The sequence below is a fragment of the Cynocephalus volans genome, chromosome 5, assembly GCF_027409185.1.
Source record: "Cynocephalus volans isolate mCynVol1 chromosome 5, mCynVol1.pri, whole genome shotgun sequence".
Lineage (NCBI taxonomy): Eukaryota > Metazoa > Chordata > Mammalia > Dermoptera > Cynocephalidae > Cynocephalus > Cynocephalus volans.
In genome coordinates, this window is record NC_084464.1 from 75,781,281 (window position 1) to 75,801,438 (window position 20,158).

At 34.8% G+C, this 20,158-nt stretch overlaps 1 protein-coding gene across 1 annotated transcript in view; it reads left to right on the forward strand.

Moving 5' to 3' along the window:
* COL19A1 (collagen type XIX alpha 1 chain) overlaps window positions 1–20,158 on the forward strand; it is a 354,677-nt gene that overhangs the window by 141,102 nt on the left and 193,417 nt on the right. The window contains exons 11-13 of the mRNA XM_063098322.1: window positions 1,175–1,228; window positions 10,122–10,175; window positions 11,750–11,785. Of these exons, the coding sequence (XP_062954392.1) occupies window positions 1,175–1,228; window positions 10,122–10,175; window positions 11,750–11,785 (144 nt within the window). The remainder of the gene's footprint in view (window positions 1–1,174; window positions 1,229–10,121; window positions 10,176–11,749; window positions 11,786–20,158) is intronic.

Genomic DNA, 20,158 nt, shown 5'->3' on the forward strand with positions numbered 1-20,158 from the left:
TGCAGAGTACTTAATGTATTATCTCTTTAAATTGGGAGCTTGCTTTCCCCCCCGCAAATAAAAGTAATAATGTTCATTGTAGAAAAAAATGAAAGAAGAATAACAGAAAATATAACGAAGAGAATAAGTCACCTTAGTGGCACAAAACAGAGATTACTATTACTGCCCACATAAAAACACACACACTGTGATAGACTTGGTTGAGTTTTCTATATGTAGCGTATTCTTTATTTTTAAACACTTTACTGGTTATATAGATAATGCATGTTTATTGCTAAAAAAAATTGAAAATCACTAAGAATAAAGTGAAGAAAATAATCATCCACATCACAGAATGCATAGATAAACCACTTTTATTGTTCTGGTTTGTTTTGTCTCAGTATTATGTACAAGACATGTAGATAGGTGGATATCCAGGTGGGTAGGTACCTAGATGGATAGACAGACACTTTTGAAAAATTGGATTATACTATAGATATTCAGGGTGTGCCAATAAAAGTATACACCTTTCAGATTGCAACCAAACAAAGATACATGTCACTATGGATATGTGTCATCCACAATGATATTAGCGTCCATCGTGAACATTTGTAACTTTAAAATAATAAAAATGGATATTGGTTAACATTTATCCACTGAATTTGTCAATTCATTAATTGTATCTTACTTTTCATATCAAGAGAATTTTATAGTATAAAATAAAATTTATAAACATGATTTTAATAGCTGTATCATAGTCGATTTATTGTTTTCTATATACCATAATTTATTTAACCAGTTCCTTATTATTGCCTAAAATTTTTCATCTCTGTTAATCTCCTTAGGATACATTTTTAGAACAAAAATCACTGGGCTAATTGAATTGAACAGATTTAAGATCCCTAATATATATTACCAGATTTTCCTTCAGAAAGTTCTTTGTTGCTTATAGAAGAAAATAAATAATCCTTGTTCTTTTTCTACAATTTAATCATTTTTATGCAGCTTTTCTTTGAACCTTTAAACTTCTCTTTGGTTTTAGGACCCAGAATTGTTTTTTAATAAATGTTTCTTCCAAGGGATTAGCAAAGTAATCACATTGTTATAAATACCCAAATGATGTAACTCCTCTGTTTTTTCTTAGTAAAGGTTTTCAAATAGAACATTTTTCACCATATAAATTGTTTCTTTCTAGGGTGAACAAGGAGAAAAAGGAGATCGTGGTCTTGCTGGTCTTAATGGACAAGATGTAAGCCTAACTCTCTTTTTTCTACTATTCTATTTACATTTTGCCACCGAAATATCCGGTCTAATGCTATTAAGATTTGACCATCCTTGGCAGAAGTATCCACAATCACACAAAGTTAAGAATCAAGGAGGTTTTCTTACATGGCTCAGTAGAGGTCCAGTGTTTCTACTTCATGACAGGTAGTTTTTCAGCTTTATGCACTTTGTACTTGTGCTTATCCTTAGCAGCCCTTCCTTCCTTGCTGTTTCTGGCTTGCATTTTTTCTAGTCTTCCTTTCTCTGCCTTTTTTCATCTTACATATATTCTGCTGGGTCCTGTGCTCTGACCCAGGGTTCACTTTTCATCTCACCTCAGATCTCTGTCTGGTGAGGAGTCTGTATTGGGAGGACTGCCGTGATGAGGAGAAAGGGAAGCAGAAAAAGGGAACTGCGAGTCTGTGTTGCTTCCCTCCACGGCACTGGTCCCTCGGCCTCGGGGGTACTACCGCCTGTGATATCCTCAAATCCAGACATCTCCTTCCCTTCCCCTCAGCTCAGTTATTCCCCCAGAACTTCACTCCAATTCTTAGGATGAAATTAGAAGAATAGCCCAAATCTGGGATTTCCTCTGAAATGTAATCTTATTTCAAGTCATCAAACTCACCATTTACTGTAGATATACTAACTTTACTGGGGGAAGTGTCCAAAATGAGAATTATTTTTTCCCTCAGTTTTCTTTTCTAACTTGCGTAAATTTTGGAAAAGACCTGAAAGGCCACACAACTTGCTTTATGGATAAGAGAATAAGAAAATGCTACATGAAGCAATATTCAGTTTCCCAGTTCCCTATAAGTATTATGAAACCCATCTTGCATGCAGTAGATCTTTACAGTTGGAAGGGAGGCTAAAGACTAATCCTTGGGGCCTGTGGACAAAGTAAAAAGAATACCTGAGGGGGTTCCTCCAAAAGAGAAATACCCCAGATGCTAACACTGGTGGTTAGCCATGGATAGGCTCTGACCCCCACAGCTCTACTCTCTTGCTTACTTCCTAAGAAGCCCCATTCATATCTTTAATGTGACTTTTATTCTTGTTCTTCCCCCCTTTGAAGTGATTTTTCTACATCAGAGAATGGGCACTAGCACCAATGGCTAGTAGTTAGAGGAGTCTTTGCATCTTCTCCACCACCTGCAGTATGTCAGGACACTGAATGTCACAACTGTTGGCCGATATGTTTAAATACAGCATCTGATTCACCTTCCCATGACTGTCACTGGAGGTATCTGGTGCAGTGTTAAGAGTTCTGGAGTAGAAAGACAGGACCCAGTTTGTGTCCTAGTTCTGTCACTAGCTAAGCAAATTACTTCTCTGAGTCTCTAAAGTGATGGACTTAGAATAGATTCTAAAGTCCCCGTCACTATAATGTCCTATGGTTTTACACAAAAAGATTATTAAGATTATAAACTTGAAAAGCATGAGATTTCAAGCATTCATTCAAGTTGTTTGAGTTCCTGATACATATAAGGCACCGTGGGGAAAACAAAACTGGGACACACCTGGAGCAAGAGTATGGAAAGTGCTGATGTGAGGATGTTTGTCCTTCCTCCTCTGAACAAGGGTGGGGGGACTTGGTCCACAATGTTTTTAAATGAAGACTCATTTTATAGCATGTTCTGAAATGGATAGAATTTGGGCCTTTGCTTGTTTTTTCTATGAGCTCTCCATCAAAGCAAAGACCTCATGTCTTGGAATCCCTAGTACATAGTAAATGTTTGGGGAAAGTTCTCAATAACTACTTGCTGAATGTTAGTCTGGAAAAACTGAGCAGTTGTTATATAATGTAAGTAATTTCAGCCAAAACTAGGATAACAGAAGTGGAAGGGAGGGTATAGCAAGTGATATTGAAGAGATGAAATATATCATTTGATTGGAGTGAAAACTCAAAAACAGTCCAACATTTTGACCATTCTTTCTGGGAAGGTTGTTAACTTATGAGAAATATAGGAGTGTTGAAAGAAATTAACTATGGTGTTGCAAAAGATAACCAAACTACATGTGTGTGAGCTTCCTGGGATAGTGGAGCAAAACAAAGATTTTTAGAAGTTCGTATAGATAATGTTAGAATTGAAATAGAGAAACAGAGAAAGGATTTTTCCAAACATTTGAATAAAACTAGAAGGAGATTTAAGAGGTTAGAACCTGAAATATATTCACATCAATTTAGAGATTTGGAAATTTTTCTCACGTTGTCTGAAAGTAAGGTAATTTGGCTTTTTAGAACTAATTAATTGATATATACATGCTACTACATGCCCCCGCCCTCTGGCAGACACTGTATGAGTTCCAAACCTGAATACCACCAACCTGCTGAGAGAGCCCACGGCTGAGTGGAGAGTTTGACCTTTTCTGCTCAGGAAGGATCCCAAAGGAGTACTTTGCATGCCCGAATCGCAGGGGTGCCATTTCTTTAGCACTGTAATTGTTTAATGTAGCTCATTAAGTACACCATAAAGCATGACAGAGCACATTAACTTTTTTCACTTAGTTACTTGATTAATATGTAGATGATGTTATTTTTCTTTCTATAATTTTGCAGAAGATACTCAGAAGTCATGACTAAGGAGAAATCAGGAAAAGTAATGAAAATTCTTTCTCCACTACTGTCACTAGAAATAAAGAATCAAATGCTCTGTTATTACACTATTGCTGGTGGTGGTGGTGGTAATATTGTTTTATAGTTCACAAACTGTTGTCATGAGGAATTTGATATTCAATCCTCGCCCAGCTTTATGGGCTAGTTAGAGCGGGGAGTGATAGCATCTCTATTTTAAGAAGCAAAAAATAGAGGCTTGGAAAATTAAGCAATTTTTAGAAAATACTAAAGTCAACATTTAACCCTGAATATTTGACTGAAATGTTTGATTTTCCCAATAAACCATACCACATGCCATTGCCTATTTTTCAATGCTAAAACAAACTGACTCTGCAAACTAAAGTAATTCAGCATTTATGACAGTCGGCTCTGACTTTCAATAAGCACAGGTACGCATTCTTAGGGAATGAAGGGTATTATAATGGCTATTTCAATTTGAATTAAAGTCAAGCCATGATGGGGATTATAACTTCAGAAATATTCTGTTTGAATGCATAGAGAACAAACTCAATGGGCCAGCTCACTCCAACTACTTTCTAAGTTAGAGTAAATTGGAATGATTTAATATTCCTCCTAAATGAATTCAAACAGCCTTCTTTTTTTGATAGTCTTTATTTTTGCATATTACATATCTTGATGTCAGTGTATCTTATAATAACTTCTTCTGTGCCAGCTTTTCCACAAAATGGGCCAGCTCATTTTGGAAAATGTAGACATTAATTTAAAGGGAAGTATGCAGCAGTTCAGTCATTCTCAGTGGGACGCTATTGGTATTTGGGGTAAGACAATTCTTTGCCATGTGGGACATTCTGTCTTGCAATAGCAGAATGTTTAGCATTCTTGAAGCTCACCAACTTAAACTAAATGCTAGTAGCAGCCCTTGGTTTGGAGGATAACAAAAATGGTATGATATCTTTCTAAATGCATCTTTGATAGTGTGTGTATAAACTTTTGGTTTATCTCCATGGTGTTACTAAACACATGCATGCTCATATTTCCCTAATAATTTAAATAATGCATACAAAACATGTTGAAATTGTCAAAAGTTTGAATTGCTAGAATTAAAATTTCGAAATACAAGACCTCATCTTTACACACATTCTAGTATATAAATAAATGATTTTGATTAAAGCCTAATATGAAATACATTCAACAATGGTATCTTAGAATGGAGAGGGAATATTGTAAAATTGTGAATGTGATTTTGAAGCCAGACTCCCTGAGTTCAAATCCCAGCTCTGTCACTGACTAGCTGGAATACTACTTGGTACATCATTTAACTTCTCTGTGCCTCAGTTTATTTATTTGCATAATGGGATGATTAATAGTACTTACCTCATAGGTTTTTTGGGAAGATTAAAGGTGTTATCATGCATAAAGTATTTAGGACAGTGTCTAGCATATGATAAGAGCTGTATAAACATTCACTATTATAAAAATTGGTTTAAATAAAACACATTTAGCTCTAATAGATAAGTCTTTTTATTTATTTGTTTTTGTGGGGTTATATAATCTTAGAAAAGTTGATTTCAATCATTGAATTTAGTCTCTTCTTCTGTGTCTTTATTATGGTCTTTCAAACATCCCTTATCAGAATTACAGCATTCGATGTTTCTAAAATAATCATGTTAATCTCCTTATACCAAAGTAATCTGTATTACTGAACACAAAAATACTGAAAGCACAAAACAAAGCTATCAGCTGGAGACAGCTGTTGCCATTGCTAGGGGAAAAGAGGCAGTCAGTTGAAGCTGGGGCAAAGAATTAATTAATGGATTAAAAATTTAACAAATAACATTATTTTGTATCATATTCTGATTTTAAATATGCTATGTCACATGAGTAGCAGGTCTTCCAATAAAAATTAGTTTCAAAGTCTACCTGCTTCTATAATTCTGGTTGTAATACTGTTTCCAGCTTTCATCTAGCCTTTAGATAAGAGTTTCTATCTCCACATTGCATGCAGAGTCAACTACTGTGCTTTTGAGAATCTTTAAATACATGAATTTTATTGAGAACCTTAATAATGGATGCCCATTTATTCAATATTGAATTTAGAGTCTTCCATTTGATTCTTTATGCTTTATGGTGTCTTTTCTCCCCAGCACTCCATAACAATTGATAGCAGCACCAGTGTGACATGAGGAGGAAAATGGCACTTGAGAAAAGCATTACTGATTTGTGTCTCAGAGCCTATTACGATGCTATGGCCTTAACAACATTGTACCTTGTCACAGGAGATGAGTGACATGGGCCCACATTGATAGCCATAAAAGTAGAAGCTTGACGAATGTAGTACTTCTCAACTGCATTTTATCCTATGTGAGCTGAAGCAGTTGTTATGTATCCATCAAACTGGCATAAAACTGAACAGAATGAACTGTTACTTATCCCTTAAACTTGAACCTGAAAAGTAAGGCAGCATTTATTAAGTGCCTACCATGTGCTAAATGTTTTTACAACATATGATTTTCAGAACAACCCTTCAAGATACCCATTACTTATACCTAATTTACAGTGAAGCTTAAATAACTCACCCAAGACTATTCATGAAAGGCCATTTCATGGCCTCTCCTGGAATCCAAATCTCTGGAGTCTTGAACACCTGCAGTAGAGTCAGGCATCCCTGGAAACTGCTCCCTTCAAACCTGCTATGGTGGAGCTCAAAGTTCACATCAGCTGTAATAGGTTGCATTATCCCCTCACCTCCTTCCTGCCCATAGTTGATTGAACCAGGAGTAGTTAAGTGGCACAATTGCCAATAAGTCCCTTCCCTACAAGTTACCATCAGGGTTAATTTGTCAGGCTGGAATCTTTAAAATTTTTCAATGTACTGTTTTATACCTACAAAATAATATATGCAACATAGATGATGGTTATGAATCACAGTTATAACTGGAACACCAATGTGCCCAGAACTCAAGATGAGAACGAGACATCATTCTCCCCTGAGAATCTGCCTCTGTGGTTCACCCTATCCCATCCCCCACCCCAGAGTTAACAATTTTCTTGAATGTTGTGCTAATGTTCTCTTCCATTTTCAAAATTATGTTTCACATTTACATGTTTAAAAGGAGTACATAGCTTAGTCTTACATACTTACAGATGTTCAATAATGTTTGTTGAGTAGTGTATACTCAGGGTCTTTAGCAGCCATTTCTTTTTTTCATGTTTGTCTTTTCTCTGCATAGTTTTACATGTGCAAGAGAGATAAAACCTCTTTTTAATAAACTTCTCAGCTTGGTAAATGGCAAAAAACCTCCCAGTCTGTTAAGTACAAATCAGCCTTGATACCTCCTTTTCTCTGCCTTTACTTCTGGCACATCTGCCAGTCCTGCCTCCCAGTATATGCCAACTCTCACCACTTCTCTCCATCTCCACTGTCACTACCCTGCTCCAGCCATCCTGCTCTCTTGCCTGTCATAGCCCCTTTTCTGTTTCCATCCTTACTGCCTACATTCTATGTTCCACATCATGGCCAAAGTGGTTTATTTTTTTAAAACAAAGCAAAACATAGTCACATGATGTCATTTTCCTGCTTAAAACACTTAAGTGGCTTCCCATTGCACTTAGAACAAAACTTGTCTTTCTTGCCATGTCCTGGAATTCTCTATATGACATGACCTGTGCCATGACCCCAGGCTATGACCCCAGGCTAATCTTGACTTAATCCTCTATTCCCTACCTGCATGCTCATAACACTCCTTCCACCTTGGAAACTTTTTTGCTTGCTGCTTCCTTTACCCCCACACTTTCCCCCAGGATCCTTGCATGGCTGGATCTTTCTGCAACAGCTAAGGTCACCACTGCACTTTACCTGAAGTGGCAGCTCTCCCCTTCACGCATCACATTCAGACTATTGACCTGTCTATTGTCAGTTACTTTCCTCTTATGATGGGAGTCTCATAAGGGCAGAAACCTTGACTTGGTTAAAGAAAAAATCATTCTGACACTTGTTTTACAAAAATGGTAAGAAAGCCTTTTTATTCAAGACTATTGCAACAGGGGAATTGCAATAAGGAGGAGAGATTGGGCTCAACTCCAAATACAATAAGGACAAGTGGGGATTTATAGCCAATGAGCAGAGTGAACGTGGTCAGTGGATGGAAAATTACTAAGAAGAGATTTCAAGAGTAGGATGATTCTTGCTAAACTGATCTAAGAGGACTGTTGTTACAGACAGGCCAAGGACTTAGATATCAAAGGTAGAGGATGCAGAACTTCATCTCCTCAAAGGCAGAGGATGACAAACAAATATCAAGGATAGAAGATGCTCTCTAAACTGACTTAGCAAGAGTCTTGCTATAACTGGGCTGGGAAGGCCAAAGACAGGATGAGGGCCAAGGTCCAGGCCTAGTTGAGAAAGCTCAGAGGAGCCTGACTAACGTTCAGTCACAGGGAGTGTCTCAACTTCTTGTTCTTTTTTGTATCTCTAAAGCAGTAGTATCCAATAGAAATATAATGAAAGACATAAATTCAAGACAAATGTAAATACATAACATTTTCTAATAGCTACATTAAGTAGAAGTAAACAGGTTAAACTACTTTTAATAATATATTTTATTTAATCGGATATATCCAAATATCATTTCAACATATAATCAACATAAAAATAATTAATGAGATAGTTTACATTCTTTTCTTATACCAAATATCGGAAACCCAATGGTATTTTACACTCACAGCAAATTTCAATTCAAAGTAGTCACATTTCAAGGCTTCAAAAGCTACATGTGGTTCATGGCTATTGTGTTGGACAGTGCAGGTTTAAAGGCCTGCAAGAGGGACGCACATGAGGTATATATTGAATAAATGGATAAATGAGTGAATGAATTCACAATAAAATTTGTTCACAGAAATGGTAGTTTTCTTCCCCCAAGTTTTTAGAATATGCTGTTGCCAAGTTATACTCTGGAAGCATGTATAAATACAGTATGTGGTGTTAGATTAGGAAAGGGATGGATATTTCAAATAATAAGAGAATACCATATCTCAGATATTATTTAATTTTTTACTCATTCTTTTTCCATAAATATTTCAAGTTAATGATGGAAAGAAACATAGCTATGAGTTTTGTCCACAAAGACATTTATGCAACTACAAAGTTTCTTAGTAAATTAGATGTTATTTTCATCCATTAAAAAAATTTTTTTTGAAGTATAAGGCTACAGTTTTCACATACTCTCTGCAACAAGATTATTTTAAGTATTCAATTTTTTTTTTGTTTCTTTCCATTTGTCATGGACAACTATATGGAGAAGCTACAGGTGACGGCATTTGGCATTACTTACTCACTACAAAATGTCAGAGTAATAATAGCTGGAGCTCTCAGCTAGGAACAGTAAGACGCCAAGATTTACTGGGCATCGAGTGGCTTGAGGATATTTCTTTTCTCCGTTATTGCTCTTCCCTCATCCAATGTGTTAAATTAAAGGACAAAGGAAGATTTTTTTTCTATTTACCACACAGTTAGGATGTCTCTAACTTTCTTTTCATTTGCACTGTGAATACATTCAGCTGTAGAACTGATCTCCTCCAGTGAAATCTATTGTGGTATTTCCGAAAGCTGTCATTTCTGAGACAGACCAAATAAATACCCATTTGAAAAACCCAGGAGTCCAGAGGATTCATGAAAATATGTATCTGATATTCTGTCTATGTTTAATATAGTTTCATTTGATATCTTTATAAATTCAGGTTAAAAAGATAGGAATTAGAGAACTAAAACATACTTTAAAACAGGAAAGATTTTACAGTGTAGCTCCAGCTTTGTGAGTGATAGAAAAAGAAAGAAGCCTTCATCTCTTTTCCCCTCACAATTAGATTTCTTGATAGAGATGTAAAAATGTTTTTGTTTTAACTCTTGCATTTTTTTGGCAAGCTTTATAAAGGCCAAATCAATGCTAAATCAAAGGTATTTACAACATCCACAAATTTAATCCAAAGTGGATACTTAAAAGCTCATATAGATCTAAATGATGTTCTCCCAGATGGTGAATTAATGTAATTTTAGCAGGAAGCAAAGTTGCACAAATATGCAGTACTGAGGATTTGCACTGATTTAATGTATCTGTACCCACCACAGCGCAGATGTTGCTTATCATTTAGTGCCAGTTGTCTTTGTTTCCCTCTAGACTACAAAGGGAAGAATGGGACTTGGGAGCTCGGTAAATTATGATTTGTTTTGCTACTAATGACTTGTTAGAGATTGAAGCTTTCTGAGAACTGTGTAGAAATCACATTGGTTTTATTCTTTGTACAGGGTTTGAAAGGTGACTTGGGTCCTCGTGGTCCACCTGGCCCAAAAGGAGAAAAGGTATCGTATTTATCCAGCAGAGTGCCAACCATTTCTTAAGAAAACCCTGAGAACCTATGCAGTAATTTCTTGTTGATACTGTTTACCTCCCAGAAGCATTCTAATATAAAGGCAGTTGTGTTAAAAACATCTGAACAAGAAAAGCCTTTAGGTTCATTTAATTAGTTTGAAGAGACTAAATACACAACTGCTAGTTGAAATTAACTCATGTTTATAAGATTCCCTTTTTTCACCCTTGCTTAACAACGTCAGGTATTCAGTCACCAAATTAGCAAATGTGTGCTGTATTGGGGAAGTTTTCCAGTAACACTGAACTGCTACTGTAATGGTGAAGCAGTGGCTTTGAGGGCAAACGAGGCTAAATTTGTATCTCAGTCTTAGTCTAAATGCTCCATTTCCTGCCACTTTTTCTCATATGCTATTTCATAATGGCATATAGGCAGTAATCTTGAAGAGAATTAAGAAATAGTAAAAGCAAGTTGTTTTGAATAAGGTCATTAGGTGATCCCAATTTGATGAAAATTGTACATGTGTATATTTTGCACTGTTTTGCTCTCCATTCTCAGCACATTTAGAAATCCTTTTGTCTATCTTTGTATTTATCTCTACATTGATGGTGATCTTGCAAATTGGTCCTCAGTGACTTTTCTACGCCAATGTTCCTTAAAAACTATCAGTTATTTTAATTCAATTGTTCCAAAATATAATGATTATACAATGCTAAATCTTAACTTTATGACTAAAGATGGCTATATTTGCTGAGAAAAGAAAAAGTCCTAGAGATACTCTCAATGTGAGAATACAACATTCTAGTGCTCCGTGCTACCCAGTATATGGTCTGTATAGTATTCACCTAAACAAGAACCATAGCAGGGATGCTTGGTATTAATGACTTTGAGTTCTTATGAAATAAAGAGTTCCTGCGACAATAAAGCACAGAGCTGAACTTTTAGATAAATGATTTTTCTAAAGATTTTGAATAGCTTGTCAATATATCCACCTGGAAATTTGTATTCTCATAGGCCAGCAAAGTATTGTTAGTATTTAAGAATACCTATATATAGGCAAAGCCTCTTACAGTTGGTGGAAAGTGCAATGCCAGTTCAGCAGAGCTTTAGAAGAGGCCATGGGACTGCTTCTTGCAGCTGGGAGGCATGAACTGGGGAGATCCACTTCTTATTTCTGCTGATCCTCGTACTTACTTTGTCAGAAAAATTTTCTGTCACTGTGACACTTCCCAGCTGTGCCATTGGCAAGTAGCCATATTTGAAAAGATATTCTTTCTAATTTTGGATTAGTAGACAAAAGAATAGAAAATTAGATTATTTTAGCTTTTCAAAACAAGTTCTGCTGTTGCAGAAAGCATGGAGGTGCACAAAGTGATTTTTACATCATGAGAGCTAAAGGGTGCGTGATAAATTTCTCATTGTGCAGAGACTTATCAAGATGAAATTCTATTTTTTCTGTCCTTTAAGATTTATTTATAGATATTGCTTCTATCCACTCAGAAATTTATAAATTATTGTGCAAAAAAGAACTATAGGTAATTACAAGTTTTCTTTAATCTATTTTAGGGAGATATGGGACCTCCAGGACCACCACCACTAACAGTAAGTATTCTCGAAATCAAAACTCAAAATTGAAATCTGTTATCCTGTTTATTATTTGTACTACATTATGACTAAACCAGAATTTAAATCACAGAGTATTTTAAGAATCAATAATAACCTAAGAGTACATCTAGCCAAATCTGTGCATTTTACATATGAGACATCTGCCAACAACAATGAAGTACTTGACCTGAGATCATACCGGTAGTTACTATAAAATCTGGAATCAGTACCTACCCTGAGCAATTTTCTCTGTTCTCCACATGATTTATAATTTTGTCTCTTAAATGTTTGATTATACACTCTTTACATCACATTTAAAGTAAATGGAAGCAGAGACAGTTCCACTACTCTAAAAACTGTAAAAGAACAAAACAAACTATAATCACCCAATACATAAAAACTGTTACCTACTACAACCGAACGTTACACTCCCCCGAATTTGTTCAATATCATTGTTATTTTCCTATGTGATTTGCTTCTAAGATTTGCAAATGATAAAATGGTGATATTTCAGTAACAGAATTTACAAGAAAAGTTTATAATGTGCACATAATGGGATTGTTCTCAGTTATATGGTTCATCATTTATTAAGCATTTAATCATAAATATATAATGGTTTTATATTTAGATACAATTTATTATTACAGATTTTCTTCATAGGCCGTTAAAGATTTTCATTTAACTTAAAGCTTTGGTCTAAGAATGACTTTAAGCCTAATGGAAAAGAGGAAAGTTTTTTTTTAAAGATCATTTGTAACCTGAGGTTTCTCAAATTTTATGCTGATATTACCTAATAACATAAATTAAGCACTTAAATCATCAGTATTCAAAGGCCTGTCCTGATCATAGAGGTCAGGTTTAAAGAAATGTTTTAGTGATCTGGATGGAGTCTTTCCCATCAGGGAGCACAGGAATCTCAAAGGCTGTGTGATTTTGATAACATTTATATTTATTTTTGTACTTGAAAATCTCGTTATCAACAATATGTTAATAATGTCTTACACAAATAGTCTTTACAACTGTCGCTTAAAGTATTTATTAATAGGTAGAAAACATAAGGAGCTAAATAGGTGACTTACTTGGGAATAAACAAATTCAACTTGCAATGGAATTCTGTGCTTTAAGCTTTAACTTTTAATATTGAAATAGAAATTATTTGAGAAGAGGTTTTAACTGCATATTATTCAGTTTTTAATAGCTTGTGGAATTTTTTTAAAAAGTTGTTGGCACTGATTTAGTTAAGCCTGTTCATCTTGCTCAAGAAACATGCTTGTTTTTCCTTCAGCTAAGTCATATATGCTCAACCACTCCATTTAGTTATCTGATTTCCTAGTCATTATCAACTCATGTTGGAAGACCAAGATGCAATCTACATGTATCATTTCACCTGAAATGCAATTTTGGCCCCTCAGCCAGAAAATTGTATTGGACTATATCTATTCTGTGGATTTTTAATAGCAGTTGCTTTCATTTTGCCAAGAAACACATTGAAGATGTCTCTTTTCATCACTGAGCTGGCATGCACTTAGAGAGTACAAATTAATTTTTACACTTGTCTAAAGATATGACAAAGCAAAAAAACTGTGAAATGAAGTGTTTTATAAAGTAAAATATCAGTGTATTTAGGTATTACTATTTTACATGTTTGCCATTACTTCATTCATTAATGTAGATAATAAACTATTACCTATAAAATAGGGATGAACTGAAATGAATACCAACTCACCATGCACTAAATATTTAATTGATCTTATAACGCAGGTTAATCTATTATTAATTGAAGTAATTGGTAACGGTCTTCAAAGCCAAAATGACTTACTGCACTAGATTTGGATTAAATGAGGCAGTGATATATATAGGAGTCAAACTTGGAGTTCATCCATAGTGGTTCTCAAGACTAGCTGCACATTAAACTGCTCTGGAGAGCTTTAAAAGCATACCAGTGTTGATGGTCCACCCGCAGACATTCTAATTTATTATATCCTATGTAGGACCAGTATATTATAAAAGCTCCTGGGTATATCTCAATATGTAGTTCGAGTTGAGAAACCATTGCTTATGGGAACTATGATAGAACAAGCTCTCTGCCTACTCAGAAAATTCTTTTAGACTGTTGGAGAAGTCTGGCTTTCATTTGAAATCCAACTTAATTCATGGTAATAAAGAACCATCTTTTTCCATTATGGAGGCATACTACTAAAACTAAACTAAGATTGAAGCCTGTTTGGTTAAGTGGAAGGGATTAGATCTGGGAAGAAACCTTTAATTACAGCCTTAATATAGCCATCCAAGTACTCCTGTGGGCTCAAGTGCCTTAATGCTTTTCAAGAATTAATTTGCATTAGGAACTACTCAGGGGTCTGGTTGAAATGCATTTCTTTATTCCATAAATCTGGGGTGAGGCCTGAGATTCTATATTTCTAGCAAGCCCCTAGGGAATCAAGTGCAACTGATCCTCAGACTACACTTTAAGTTTCAAGTGCTTAGCACCCTCTCCCTAGCTCACTGCTTTTTTTCTGTAGGTCAGTAATTCTCCATCTTAACTGCACACTTAATCACCTGAGGTGCTTTTAAAACATGTAATTCCCAGGCTGCATCACATACCAACATAGTCAACATCTCTAGGGAAGGACCCAGGCTACAGTTGTTTCAAATTTTTCCCAAGCGATTCCAATGAGTAGCCAAGTTTGAGAACCGGTGCTCTGAAAGCATGTCTAATATTCTTTTTTCAGATCTTGAGTGAACATTTTGGAATTACTCATTATATTAATATTTGTATCAAAAATGCCCAACCTGTATACTTTCAGGAACTTCCAAGAGAGGCCAGGCTCCCTATTAATACCTATGATTTGGTTCCTGATTACTTCATTGTAGAGGATGAGCTTCCATCTCCAGGTTCACAATCAACAAGCAAGTTCAACAAAAATCCTTCCTTGAGCAGGACCACAAGTTTTGGCAACTCCAGTACATGGAATTCAGAGACTGTCTAAGCACACACAGTCGAACTGCCTTGAATAAATAACGGGAAAAAGCTGAACACTTTTCTCCCTCTAAATCCACGCATTCTATGGTTACTTTACTTTTATTCATATTTTATCTAATAAGAAACTGAGCACACTGTAACTGTAACACTGAGTTTACAATACAGGGGCAATTCTTTTTTGATGTAGAATTTTGTACAGGATTGTGTTTATTGTGGTTATTTTGTGAATTCCCAAGTTTTGGCTATTACTTTAAATTTTAAAAAATCACATAGAACCAGTTCATCAAAAAAATCCAATACATAGAACCATCTATCTATTTTGATCAAATGTTACTTTTGTTTCTTATAAATACTTTCTCTTCTAGCTGGTTGTATATAATTGCTTCTGAGCAGAGGAGATGGGTAAAGGAGTGAGAGAGGCCAAGTTTTACAGGACTAAGAAAAGGTGACATTGAGGAAATTGTATGAAACACAGATTAGAATCATAGAAACAGTTTCATTAGTTAAATTCAAGCACAGCCTGTTTACCCTGTTTCACTTCCGCTCCCAACCACCTCCAGGTATCCTGTTGCTGGTGACTGGTACCTTCTCACTCTCCAATATACAGGAAACCTTTTAATAAGAAAACCAACCCAAATGGTGCTGCAGTTTGCTACTGCAGTGTGCACTAAACTCCTTTATTATTTAAGGAAATTGGGTCCCATTAAAAATCCACAATTGAATCCCTTTGATAACATTCGAATTTTTATATAGATTCATGTTCAGAGGTCATGTGGAGAAAACTCCAAATTGACTGCCTCAGGAAAAAAAAAAGGAATTAGAAGAAAGAAAGAAAAGACAAATAAATCTGGGGACTATAAAATTTTCGTAGATATTAGAGTAAAAGTTATGGCATTAACTGTCAACTTTATCCTTTAATATTTATATCTTTTAAGTGTTGCCAGTCTACTTGATTTGAAAAAAATTTAATGCCCTTTGATATGACATTAATAAACTTGCAGTTCTTCCCACTAACCTCCTTTATTTTATAGCCTTTCCACATTATTCTAACAATAAAAGATGAAGAATTAAGCTCAAGAACAAGTTTGTGAATCTATAAATGGAGCATCTGGAAAGGAATATATAAAACAGTGTCCAAGAATCTTCCCTAAATACTTCTTTTACAAAATGTCCTCTAGAGATATGGTAAGAAGAATTGAAACTCCTTTAGGTCAGGAGGTGAGAGTGTGGTTGAATTGCACAAAATAGGAAGAAAACAGTCTATGCTTGCCACCATAAATCCACTTCCATGTATCTTTCGTTAGGCATATTTTCAGCAAACACAGCTGGTTGAAAATTTAAAAATTTAATCAAATCACTTTGATTTCTTTTCAACCACTTTTTGCGTGATAACAAATTCACTAATTAGTTTTGCACTAAATTGACTATTGCATAAACATAGTAAGGCACTATAGAAGCTTACAATAAGGGTAACAATAAAGTTATAAGAAAATAAATATGAATAATCTATCAGATTTAAATTAATCTAATAAACTGATGAACATTTTTAAAAGAGCACATCTTGTTATAACCTAAGTAGTTATAATAATAATAATAAATGGTAAACATTTATTGAGTACTTACTATGTGTTATCTAAACCATTCCCTAAACAACTCTGAGATATAAAATGAACATTACTATATCACCTGTGAGAGAACTGAAGACTAGAAGATCTAAGTAACTTGCCCAAGGTTACAGAGATAGTAAGTGACAGAGCTAGTAACCAAATATCCATTTGTCTGACTCTGAAACCTGAGCTTTTACATTCTACTGCAAACATTACTTAAATCTAAGTCACAAAACAATAAAAAAAACTAAAGAAATTTTCTAAAATTCCCTTAAGAACAGGAATTAGACAAGGATGCCCACTCTCACCACTCCTATTCAACATAGTGTTGGAAGTACTAGCCAGAGCAATCAGAGAAGAGAAGGAAATAAAGGGCATCCAGACTGGAAAAAATGAAGTCAAACTGTCCCTCTTTGCAGATGACATGATTCTATATATCAAACAGCCTAAAGCCTCTACAAAAAACTCTTAGAGTTGATAAGTGATTTCAGCAAAGTTGCAGGATACAAAATCAACACACAAAAATCAATAGCATCTCTCTACTCCAACAGTTAACATGCAGAAAAAGAAATCAAGAAAGCTAGCCCATTTATAGTAGCCTAAAAAAAAAAAAACAATAAAATACTTAGGAATAAAGTTAACCAAGGATGTGAAAAATCTCTACAAAGAGAACTACAAATCACTGTTGAAAGAAATTGAAGAGGACACAAGAAGATGGAAAGATATCCCATGCTCTTGGACTGGAAGAATTAATGTAGTGAAGATGTCCATATTACTCAAACTGATCTACAGGTTCAATGCAATCCCCATCAAAATTCCAATGATATTTTTCTCAGAAATGGAAAAAACCATCCTGACATTTACATGGAATAAATAAAGGCCATGAATAGCCAAAGCAATCCTGAGCAAAATAAATAAAGCTGGAAGCATAACACTACCTGACTTTAAACTATAATAACCAAAACAGCATGGTACTGACATAAAAACAGACACACCAATTAGTGGAATAGAATAGAGAATCCAGAAAATAACCCATAAACCTACATCCATCTAATTTATGACAAAGGTACAAAGTCTACAACCTGGGGAAGAGACTGCCTCTTCAGCAAATGGTTCTGGGAAGACTAGATATTCATATTTAGGAGAATGAAACTAGACCCATACCTCTCACTATATACCAAAATCAACTGAAAATGGATTAAAGAATTAAATTTACATCCTGAAACAATAAAACTCCTTAAAGAAAACATAGGTGTAACACTCCAGGAAGTAGGATTGGGTACAGACTTCATGAATACAACCCCAAAAGCACAGGCAACCAAAGGAAAAATAAACAAGTGGGATTATATCAAACTAAAAAGCTTCTGTACAGCAAAAGAAACAATTAACAGTGTGAAAAGGCAACCAACAGAGTGGGAGAAAATATTTGCAAAATATATATCTGACAAAGGATAAATATCTGGAATATACAAGGAGCTCAAACAACTTTACAGCAAAAAGCAAATAACCCAATTAAAAAATGGGCAAAGGAGTTGAATAGGCATTTCTCAAAGGAAGATATATGAATGGCCAACAGAACATGAAAAAATGCTCAACATCACTCAGCATCTGGGAAATGCAAATCAAAACCATTTGAGATACCATCTCACCCCAGTTAGGATGGCTAATATCCAAAAGACTGAGAATGATAAATGCTGACAAGGTTGCAGAGAAAAAGGAACTCTCCTACACTGTTTGTGGGACTGCAAAACGGTGCAGCATTTATGGAAAAATGGTATAGAGGTTCCTCAAACAACTATGTTGGTTGTCTTTTCACTCTGTTTCCTTTGCTGTACAGAAGCTTTTTAGTTTGATATAATCCCGCTTGTTTATTTTTCCTTTTGTTGCCTGTGCTTTTGGGGTCATATTCATAAAGTCTATGTCCAATCCTACTTCCTGAAGTATTTCCCCTATGTTTTCTTTTAAGAATTTTATTGTTTCAGAACATGTATTTAATTCTTTAATCCATTTTGAGTTGATTTTGGTATATGGTGAGAGGTATGGGTCTAGTTTCATTCATAATGGTAAGGAACATCTACAGATTTTTTTAAATGAACAAAAATATTATTAGATGCCTATTTTTCTCTCTTTTCACCTGGAGGAAGCTACTACATTGATGACGGAGTTATTTTTACTACACCTTTACCGCAGATGTACAGGTAAAGCAATGTACCATGCTCTGCATTTTTTTCATTAACATAAATGGTATCCTTTTGTACATAAATGTTTGCAATTTTTTTCCCTATCATGCTGTTTTTGAGATTCATCCATGTTGACATTATAGATCAGGTTTATTCTTTTTAACTGATCTGTGGTCTTCCAACATATACATACCACTAAGCATATTTGTATTGGTGAACATCGGGGTTTTTTTCCTGTATGTTTTTTTTTTTTCTTTTACCGACAATGTACATTGAATATATTTGTGCTTATGTAGTATGCACATGAATGAGATTTTTTCTTGGTTATAAACCTAGAAGTGAAGTTATGGATAAAAAAGTATGCCCTTTTGCAATCTAAGAAGATATTGTCTGATTATTCTCCAAAGTGTCCATGCTAATTATCAGTATATCCATCAATTTATGAGAATTCCCATAGTGTCCATATCTCTATAATATTTAACATACTTAAACATTTTTGTTTTCGATACACAGAGCCCAGAAACAGATACAAGCACATATGGGGCCTTGAAATGTCATAAGGGAAACTTTATAAATCAGTAAGAGAAAGAACAGATGCTCAGTAAATTATACTGGGACAGTTGGCTTTCCATAAGGCATAAAAATGCATTTCTTCCTCCTAATATTTATTTTTGTATAAGCGTACTTCAAAAAGTTCATGGAAAGGTTCGTATTATCTTTTAACTTTATTTTTCTACAAACTTTTTGAAGTTTGCTTGTAAATTGACCTTTATTCATTACCTTGCTAAACTATCAAATCAATTCTAATAGTTTCCTATATATTCTCCTATATTTACTATGCAGGTACCCACATTGTCCTCAGATTATGACAATTTATCTCTTCCTTTCCAAAATGTTTGTTTCTTATTTCTTTTCCTGGTCTTGTTACATAAGGATTGTAGTTATTTTCCTACCCTTTTCCCTTTCTCTAAGGTGAAGGCTCTGAAGTTTCACCTTAAATATGATCTTTCCTTTTATTTGTTTGGGGGGAGGATTAAAGACCTTGGGTAAAGAAGATAGTGGTATTGGTCTTTTTCCATGTGAGTGCTCTAAAGTTTTACATTAAACATGGACTTGCTGTATTTTGCTTGTTCTTTTTTTTACCCAGTTAAAGAAATTTTTTTTCTTTTTCTAGTTGAGAGTTTTATCTGGACCAGATGTTTAATTTTATAGAGTCTTTTTCTGCATCTATTGAAATAATTGTATACTCCTTCCTCAATACCTTAATGTGGTAACCTACCTTGTATATTTTCTGAGTGTGAACCATTCTTGGTATACTAGGATAAACTACCTGGTCATCATGAATATTTTTACCGCATTCATGAAAAATACAAAATTCTGGTTTGACAGTTCCTTTTTTTCTTTTAGCACTTTTGGAGACTTTTGTCTATCTCTGACCTCCATTATTTCTGATGAGAAGTCAACAGTCATTCCAGTAATTGTTCCCTGTATATGATATGTCATTTTTCTTACACTGCTTTCAATATTTTTTCTTTTTATCATTGGTTTTTAGCAGTTTAATAAAGATGTGTCTAGGTATGTTTATCTTTAAATTGATCCT